The 10100-nt window shown below is 29.5% G+C and overlaps 3 protein-coding genes across 4 annotated transcripts; 2 read left to right on the forward strand and 1 right to left on the reverse strand.

Annotated features, from left to right (window-relative positions):
• The first annotated feature begins 266 nt into the window (after positions 1-266).
• LOC130976379 (LOB domain-containing protein 4) lies at positions 267-4146 on the forward strand. Its single transcript, XM_057901228.1, has 2 exons — positions 267-594; positions 3427-4146. The coding sequence occupies exons 1-2, from the start codon at positions 406-408 to the stop codon at positions 3757-3759; spliced, it is 522 nt and encodes a 173-aa protein (XP_057757211.1). The 5' UTR covers positions 267-405; the 3' UTR covers positions 3760-4146.
• An 848-nt stretch (positions 4147-4994) lies between these two features.
• Positions 4995-7254, forward strand: LOC130974570 (metalloendoproteinase 2-MMP-like). The gene is made up of 2 exons (XM_057899441.1): positions 4995-5493; positions 6665-7254. Exons 1-2 carry the CDS (start codon positions 4995-4997, stop codon positions 7252-7254), a joined length of 1089 nt encoding a protein of 362 aa, XP_057755424.1.
• Positions 7255-7497: 243 nt separating this feature from the next.
• Positions 7498-8547, reverse strand: LOC130976057 (photosystem I reaction center subunit III, chloroplastic). 2 transcript variants are annotated; one of them, XM_057900798.1, is made up of 2 exons: positions 7784-8547; positions 7498-7674 (listed from the first exon to the last, which is right to left on the reverse strand). In XM_057900798.1, the coding sequence occupies exon 1, from the start codon at positions 8478-8480 to the stop codon at positions 7797-7799; it is 684 nt and encodes a 227-aa protein (XP_057756781.1). In that variant the 5' UTR covers positions 8481-8547; the 3' UTR covers positions 7498-7674; positions 7784-7796. The 2 variants fall into 2 exon arrangements, with proteins under 2 accessions (XP_057756781.1, XP_057756780.1); XM_057900797.1 differs by having other exon boundaries at positions 7498-7696; positions 7784-8546.
• Between the last annotated feature and the right edge of the window lie 1553 nt (positions 8548-10100).

Genomic DNA, 10100 nt, shown 5'->3' on the forward strand with positions numbered 1-10100 from the left:
CGGCTATCATTATTTTGGTAAGAAGAAAATCCTCATACAATATCTACTTTTGTCTATAAGCATATATTTTTCTAAAGAATAGTCTTACTTAAATATTTGTGTATATTAATATATTTTGTACCATATTCGTGCTCTTTGCTTTTGCCCTTTGGCTCTATGCTGTTTTGGCATTACCTTATAATAAATTTTATTATATTAACATAATTATTATTATTTATTATTATAATGCAGGCCACCCCTCCTTCCTTCCCCACATGCTTCTCACTTTTTTTTCTTTCTTAAGTAGTGTTTTTCTTCTTCCAAGTTCCATATATCTTTTATTATTGCATCTTCACATATATATAGCCATTATTATTCTTCTCAAATTTCCCTCCAAAAACAAGAACCCCCCTTAATTGAGAATTGATGAAGGAACAAGGTGGTGGTGGAGGGAGGAAGCAGGGTGCAGCATCACCATGTGCAGCATGCAAGCTTCTAAGGAGAAGGTGTGCACAAGATTGTGTATTTGCTCCCTATTTCCCAGCTGATGAACCCCACAAGTTTGCTAATGTTCATAGAGTCTTTGGTGCCAGCAATGTCAACAAGATGCTTCAGGTAAGTAACTGCTAACAACCTTTTTTTCCTTTATATTTTAATCCATTCTAGTCAATTTCCACCTTTTTACACTCAAAATGTTACCCCTTAATACTTCCCTTAGTTATGATTATTTGAATCTAAAATTTCGTGGATATATTAGCTAAATCCTTCACTACTCTTTTAATCTTCTTCCCAATTATGTCTTCAAGTAGATGTTAACATTATTATAGGGTAGAATAATGTGTTTGTTATTTTGTTACGGTAGAAATTAAACACATGTACAGTTAACTTTATGTGAAGTTAATAATTAAGAGTCGTTAAATAATTTAATAAGTTTGATTAAATTATCATCTAATAGATCTTAGTTATCATCTGAGTTTTCTATTTTTGCTGTATATTCTGAACTTGTTCTAATAACTTTTCACCTCTGGATTGAACTTGCTTAACCTGGTTTCTTTTTTCTTTTTCTTTTTTCTTTTTTTTTTGGTATATGACTATAGACCTAAATATGATCTGAAAGATTATAAACTGATCATATCAAATTTTAGTATGTCATGTAATTTTGGCAAGTATACTCTTGCAAATTTTATGACTATTAAAAAAAAGGATCGGAGTTAGTATAGTGACTCTTCAGAAGGATTTAGTAGTGTTTATTATTTACTTGGTTGGTTTGTAATGTTTATTTATGTATGTATATATGTTGATTAATTATGTTGATACTACTAAGTCTTTTTAATAATATGCTTCAACACAAAGAATAGAACTTTAATTTTCAGACATTGTGGATTGAACTATAAATTTCTTCAATCTTATTTATTAACACATTAACCTTAATTTTTCTTTTCCACCTCCACTTTACAAAGGGCTGTTACTTCTTAGTTCTTACAAACATTGATTATTTATTTGAAGTCGCTTTCTCAGAAAAAGTAAAACTCTGTTCAGGGCACACATCAAATAAGAGGTGAAATTGAGTGCTAATTGTTTTGGACAATATAATATCAACAACGCGTGGTGCTTTTTACTACATCTAGTTCTTGAACACGACATACAACTTTAAATATTTAATGGTAAAATATAAACAACCTTGTAGGGGTCTTATACATAAGCAAGTACTTTTGCAAGAATAGTAATAACATGTCATATTATTATTGACCAGAATATTTTTATAATTAAACATTGGCCTTTTTTTAAAAAAAAAGGGTAAAATAGTAAAGCTAGAATTTTTTTTTTATTATTATTATGTATTATTAAGAGAGAACAAAAAAAATTGAATATGAAATTTCATATTTAAATAACATACACAAAAGATTAACCAATATTGTCCTGCCACTATAATAAAAATTTAATTATTGTCTAAAAGAATATTACTCATATTAAAAGTTAAAAAAATCTTATAATAATTAAACAATAAATACAAAGTAAATACACAAAAGATAAGTAGTAGTAATAATAAATAATAATAATATATTTATCTTACAAAATTCTCATCTCAATGGAGCAAGTGTCACAACCAGGTGACTTTTTTTCTAAGCAACGGTTGAAAACTTTGTAAAGACAGAGAAGATTTCATGATGGTTTATCATACATCTTCATCTCTTTATTAATTTGTTTGTATTTTTCTCATATTTCAACAAAGGTCACTATTATTCATTGTATTTGCCTTTATCACTTCACATTTTTTATTTTGAGGGTATTCCCAATTTTTGTTTTGTCAAATGTAATGATATGATAGTAATACGTGTCACCCAAGATATGTAATACGTGTAACACGTTAAATTATATAAAGTAGATTAACCTATTATCTTAAAATAACAATTTATTTCATCACCATATAAATAGTCATTTGGATTAGCCAATGAGACCTTGAACATGTGATTTTCGTATCCAAAGTCAAGATCAAGCACCAATTGTAAATTTATAATGAACCCCAAATATGACATATCAACCAACTTATATTTTGTAATTCACATCATCGTGCACCAAATTAAAAAAGATTTAGTCTTCACTTTCTATCATCATTAAAGAAAAGAAATTTGAGTTTACATCCCCCTTGATACACCACGTGAACCTGTCTCTCAAATCATTTCAATATATCTAATCTAGATTAAAATAAACAGCAATTTGTAAATGAAATTGCTTACTTCCTTATCAAAAAACATGTTGGATTAATCAATTCAATCTTCTTGTCCTTTTTTTCTTTGCTACCCTACTTTTCTTTCTTTATTTTTCCCTCAAAGTAAATTAGATTAACTTTTTAATAATTATGTGATATTATTATAGACTCACCATTAATAAGTCCATTAGGTAGTTGATATTAATTATGGATTAGGTATATAAATGAGTTTAACCATCGTTGTAATTCAGTATGGATAATCAAATTAAAATACTAATTTAGTGGTTACTTAAAAAAATTATAAGAGATTAAGTGGAATCTTTGGAGCTTGGTAGCTACAATTGAAAATAGTCTCAATAATGTGGTTCTAATTGTAAAACTATACAATAACTTGTTTTGGATTTTTGTTATATAATTACTACTTATAAGTAATTCATAGAATATGTCATTAACATCTCTCTTCTAGGAAGACATAAGAACTATAGAGTATCCATATTTACCTTTTTTTTATTAATCACTTTGTATTTTCACATTAAATCACCATAGTAGATTTTACAACGTGATAGAATTTCAATTTAATTCTTAAAATTATTTTATATTATAATTTTAAACGAATCAATCAAATTTTAAAAATTTCTACTAAATCATATAATTTTATCATTTAAACCTAATTACGATTTTATATTTTATGCGTTTAATTTACTTAAAATTTCAAAATTTTTCACAATGCTTTGCAGGACCTTCCAATGCATCAAAGAAGGGATGCAGTGAGTAGCATGGTGTATGAGGCCAATGCTAGAGTCCGAGACCCTGTTTATGGTTGTGTAGGTGCAATTTCTTCTCTTCAACAACAAATTGATGTGCTACAAGCCCAATTGGCCATAGCCCAAGCTGAGGTGGTCCACCTTAAGATGCGCCAACCCAATTACATTTCTAATGGAATGGGCCCCAATAGCCCAACCAATAGTGGGTCCCCACCATCCAAAGTTATGGACTCACAGGCCAAGCCTATTTTTGGCATGGACATGGTGGTGGACCAGACCAGCTATGATGATTCAATGTGGTCATAATTCTTGCTCATTTATGATATTGCAATTACATATTATATAGTCTATAGTTTATAGTATGGGAAGAATCTCAAATGTTATTTGAAAATTTTCTTATGGTATCTATATAGTTGAGGCATTAGGAGGAGAAAGAAAAAGAAAAAAAAAATTGGCTTTTTATATTTTTGTGGCGGTTAGGGTTAGTTGTGGCGGCTGCGACCGGGGTACTGCAGTTGTGGAGGAGCTGTGGCGGAGGCCGTTCGCCCGCTTGAATTAGTTTGATCCGGAGAAATTAAAGTGGTTTCTTCATTGGCCACATTTTGTGTAAATATTAATACTATCACTTGACATTATATGAAAGACAAATTTATGGTGTGATTGTCTTGTTTGGAATTGTTGAGTTGCTCCTTGATGGATTTGCCTTTAGCAAAGTGAATGATACACCAACTTGCATAACATTGATTTATAAATATTTGAGCCTTTTTTCATTTTTGTTTTCGTTAATGCATACATTAATCCACATCTTCTTAATGAAAGATTAAGAAAAATTTAAGTTTAGACATGTTTAATAAGTAATAGAACACAATAGTAATTGAAAAAGTAGATGCATGAATACATAATTTGATCCGTTATCTTTCAATTTCAAAGTTAACATAGGAGGGCCTATATTTGAAGAGGGAATAATTAAGAATAAGTATAAGAACTAACTTTTAATTAGTCAACCGTAATTATTTTTTCATTGTAAAATTTATTTTAACCCTCATATTACATTTAAGAGTTGGAGTTTAAAATTTAATATTTAATATAAGAAACAATTTAAAAAAAGTTGACTAATATTAAGTTAAAAAAACTGATTCTTTAGTTGAACTCAGTAACTAACTCTGCAATTGAATCAAAATTCAAAAGCATTTAAAGCAAATACGTGTAATTCGAATTAGAAACAGGTAAATTTTTTTTTTCAAAATGATCGAGTACTTCCTACTATAAAACGCGCATATCTTTCAAAAATCTTATCTTTAAAAAAATTTAAACGAACTAAAACTTTCAATTGGATAACATTATATCATATCATATCATAATAATAAGATCATAACTGTAATAACTAATAGGATTATTAAAACTTTTAACTTCAGATTTCGATTGTATTTCACTATATATATGTATAAACCCCATTAACTAATCCTCCTCTACACATAATTAAGTTACCTATATTATCATCGTTTAATAAATTTGCTTCTTGTTAAACTAAAGTTACAATAATGTCTTATCTTTTCCGCATGATCCTTCTCCTCCTGGTCCTCCTAGCAAACCCTTTGAATGTTCACTCCAGAATCCTAAGATCATCAAGCGATAGTAATGTTCACTCACAACCAAGCTTTGATTCCATTGATAATCAGAAATCAAAACTAGATGTTGAAGCAGTTGCTGGAGCTAGAAGGTATCTAAAGGAATTTGGATACCTACAAGAACAAGACCATGCTGATTTTGAGGGAGCAATCAAGAAGTTTCAAAAATACTACAATCTAGAAGTCTCTGGAAAACTTGATTCGCAAACCAAAAAGTTTATGTCAATGCCAAGGTGTGGTATCCCTGATGATCACCATCACCATCACCATCACCGTCACCTTCACCGCCACCGCCATCACGGTGGTTTCTCTAATAACCTACTGAAGGTTACATCAAAGTATGCATTCATTAAAGATGCCCCTTCATGGCCTAATAAAAAGAGAAACCTCACCTACAGTTTTGACCCATCAGGTTAGTCACAAATAATAATATACATATTTTGCTTCTCAAGAGAAACCTCACCTACAGTTCTTATATATTTTTTATTATATGCAGTTCAATTTTTATTAAACTCCGGTTGAATCTTTCAACCTCTAAACACGTTAGAATAGGAAAAATACGTTTCAGCTTCTTGAAAGCTTCCATTTTTAGTTTGGTTATTTTTTTTTTCATAAATGTATAAATAATTTTACATTTAAAACCAAGAAACAAAAATTCTTAGCTTCTACTAATGGGCTTTTAGCTATTAACACTTAAAATTTATTTTCTTTTTACCAACTTTATCTTTATGTTATTGTATTATTTATTAAATTTTTATTATTTCTTTTTATATGAATTTTTTCTTATTATTTTTTATTTTTATTTTTTATTAATTTTTTGTTTGGTGCTATATATTTTTATAATTGTAATTTTTGTATATTATATTTATTATTATTTTTTATAATATAATTTATTGATCTCATTAGGTAAAGTAAATTAAACAAAAAAAAATTAACTATAAATAATAATAGTAAAAAATTATAACATACTAAAAAAGAGTACTAAAAATATACTATATAAAAAATATATTAAAAAAATGGCAGCTACTCCCATGAAGATGTCAAAAACATCTTCTCATGATAATTCTTATTTAAAAAGTGTAACTTATTTATTTGTAATACTTTAAATAAAGGTAACACTTTTACTTCAAATAAAATCAAGCCCTATAATCTATCATCCATGGTCAAAATGATATATCTTCACATCATGACAATCATTAAATCTTCATTGGAGTAGCCACTATAAAAAAATTATAAAAAAATAAATATGCATACAAAATAATATTATAATTTAATATCATATCTTTTTTAGTAATTATCTATCTAAAAGTGATTTTAATTATTATTATTTAAATAATATTTATTTTATTAAAATTAATTTTAGTATAAAATTGTCAAACATAAATTATGTTGACACAAATTTATTTCTACTTAAAATTAATTCTATAAAATCACTTTTATTCAAATGACAAACTACAATCCAAACCCACACTAATTCTATCTGGTTTTGGTTTTTAGAACCTTGCTTAAAAGTTATGCACAATAGTATAAAATTTATTATTTTTACTCTGTTTCTGATGTAACAAGTTTTTGGATGTGTCACTAAACGTCAGGTGTTTCGGTTGTGCCACAAGAGACTGTGAGAGAAGCCTTCAAACTAGCATTTTCAAAATGGTCACAGGTTTCACCCTTCACATTCAAGGAGACTCGAGGATACTCCGACATCACGATCGGTTTCTACAGGGGCGAGCACGGCGATGGCGTGACCTTCAACAACACCATTGTTGCCCACGCTTATCCGCCAATTGATGGAAGGCTCCATGTTAATGCAGATAAGGGTTGGAGCATTAAGGATCCAATACAAGAAGATAAGAATATTCATACTGGTGACACATATGATTTGGTTTGGGTTGCAATGCATGAAATAGGGCACATTCTTGGACTTAACCACAGTAACGATGAAGATGCTATCATGTATCCGTTGATTGCTCCTCTTAAAAACAAGAGAACGTTTGTTGTTGATGATGTTACTGGAATTCAGCGATTGTACTCATTAGGAGTTCAAGGGAATTTTCATTATCCAAGTGCTACGGGATTTAGATTGCAATGTTATCATCTCTTGATTGTTGCTATTGTTTGCTTATGGGTTATGTTTATATTTTCGGCTGTGATGTTTTCGGTGTTCTTAGATTAATTCTAATTAGTATTGCTAGTTAATTGGGTTTAGTGTAGAGACTAAGTTTTAACTTGGCTTAGTAGGAAGATGAATGTCTTGTAGAATTAAGTAGAAAATTGATATCTTGTAAATCGTTCTGACTTATTATGTTCAATTCAGCGTAATTCTATTTTGATAGCATGCAAGATCAGATTATTCTAACTTTATATACATTCAACATTTTGATAGATATCTTTTAGAATACAATAAAAATAGAGCTCATAAAGAACAAAAACTCAGATCAATTTTTCATTGAGGTTTACGTTCGGTACATTCCACACAAACAACTAATTCAAATTTACAACAGAGGTGCGCATAATAAATATTCCACCATCATCACCACCAAATTCCCCCCATCAAACGGAGTTATATCATTTTAAGAGCACCTTCCTCGCTTCCCTGATAACCACGAACAATCAAACTACAACAAAATTAATTAAATATTGATGCAGATGTTGCTTAGTAACACATAATTAAATCGTCTAAGAAAAAGGAAAGAGATAGATACCTTGTTTGTTGAGTTAGACATCCTTGGCGACAAGTTCGCCGGTCACGAGTTCTCTGTAAGCAGCAATGGGCCAACTGAATCCCCGGAAAACCAAGCGAGTGGCGAGTGGCACGTCGATGATGATCTCCTTCTGAGTCGGCTTCTTATCGTCCCTAATCGCAATCAGGTAGCTTCTTCCAACCCACCCGATCCACCCGGCGATGTACAAGAACAGGATCCCCGGAGTTATGAACTCTCCCCAGTGCCTCTGATCCCCGCTCACTATCAGATGCGGAAGCCCGTCCGAACCGCACAGCAGCCCCTGCTTCCCGTAGTTCTCGAACCTTCTCTTCGTCTTCTCGATCGTCGCCTTTATCGCCAGCGCCGGGGCGCTGTCGGGAGCGTAGTTCTTCAGCGACGATTCGAGCTTCTTGATCGACTGCTTTTGCCGCTTCGCGAATTGCTTCGACTCCTTGCAGGGAGTGAGGCCGGAGATGTCGGCCGCGGCGGGGAGGGGAGCGGAGAGGAGGATCGACGAGAGGGCTAAGGCGGCGGAGAAGGCCTTCAGCTTGGAGTCGGCGGTGTCGGTGCTGTTGTTAGCGGCGGAGGAGGGTGTTGGCGTGGCGGCGCTGCATATTATGGTGGTGGATTTAGGTTTTGTAAGGAAGGGTTTGAGGGAGGGCTTGGAGAGGTAGTTAGTTGGGATTGTGAGAGACATGGTTGTTGTGGTTGTTGGGAGTGTGGAGTGTGTGAAGAAGGAGTATGGTGAGGGAAGGTTTTTAGATTTGGAAATGGAAGATTGGTGGCGGGTGGTGCTGGATACTGGATAGTGGATAAGGTGAAGATGCTCACGTGGAGTGTTCTTATTGGTTTCTTTGGCTTCTTTCAGTTTCTGTTATCGCTCTTTGGGGAAATGGATAAGAGACCATCCATATTTTATGATGTTTATATCTTTAAAATTATGGTTTCATAAATAATATAGTATTCCAACTTGTGTGGTATTGAGAAACAATTGTGTTATTTAATATTTTCTCTTCAAGAAGTTCTATATTGTTATTGTAAATCAATTTTCATAATAATCAATTTAACGAATGGCAATATTGTTTCTTTTTATTTTGTTTAATGTTTTTAATATGTTTAATATCAATCTGTGTTTTGATTTAATGTTTCTATAGCTGTTAACGCTCACGTGGAGTGTTATTTCTATATTTACTACTAGAGTAAGACGCGCGGGTAAATTAATAAAAATATAAAATATATTTTAATAAATATTATAGTATTTAAATATTAATTAAAATATACCCAAATTAATATTAAATTTGATATATTTTTTAATTAAAATATTTTGTAATACAAAAATTATTGTACAAAATTTTTTTGTATTTATTTTAATTAACGGACTTAATTTTTTATATAGTATTTATTCTCTTTTTTATTTTTAATTGTTGTTAAAGTTGTTTTTGTTTTGTTATATATTCTTGTGAAGGCATATTCTTTTTGAATTGTTGATATATATGAATTTTTTATTGTCTTTTTGTATTTATCTTTGTATATATATTTTTCATCTTTGTCTTAGATTCGTTTTTTTTTTTTCTTAATCTTTTGATTGGTATGTCATTTAGGTATCATAATATTAGTGTTGGTAAAGTTGGTTTTTATAATTAATAAATAATATAAATAATAAATATTTTGAATAAATAAATTTTTTATAGTATTATTTGTTTTATTTGTTGTAATAAAGGTTGAGTTTTAGTATTTTTTGTTGATAAATATCTTGATAATAAAATATTATTGAGAGTATTTTTTTAAAAATAAAATTATTTACTTTGACTATAAATATAACTGTGAAATTATATAAATTTTTTAATTAAAATAATATTTTAATATCATTACTATTTTAGAGTGTAATTAAATTTAAGAGAATTGAATTTAATAATTTTTTACTTCTCTATCAAATAACACAAAAATTGTAACACTTTGAACTAAAATTTTTAATTTAATTTTAAATATACATTTAATTAATATTTTATATTTTCTTTGAATAATAATATGTAATAAATCAATTAATTATAGGAGTTATGATGTTACCTTTTTTTAAAATATTTTACTAAAATTTAATTAATTAAGTTTTAAATTTTATCAAATAATCAAAATTAATGACATGACATCATTAGAAAAAAATATGATTTAAATTCAATATACAAAGAATTAGTATTAACTTTTATATAATAATAAAAATAAATTCTTATTCTATAGTGAAACTTTAAAAAATAAAAGATAATAAATATTTTTAATGAAATATCAATTTATTAATATACTTTTTCAATATATCATCAAA

The sequence above is a fragment of the Arachis stenosperma genome, chromosome 4 (genome assembly GCF_014773155.1).
Source record: "Arachis stenosperma cultivar V10309 chromosome 4, arast.V10309.gnm1.PFL2, whole genome shotgun sequence".
Taxonomy (NCBI): domain Eukaryota; kingdom Viridiplantae; phylum Streptophyta; class Magnoliopsida; order Fabales; family Fabaceae; genus Arachis; species Arachis stenosperma.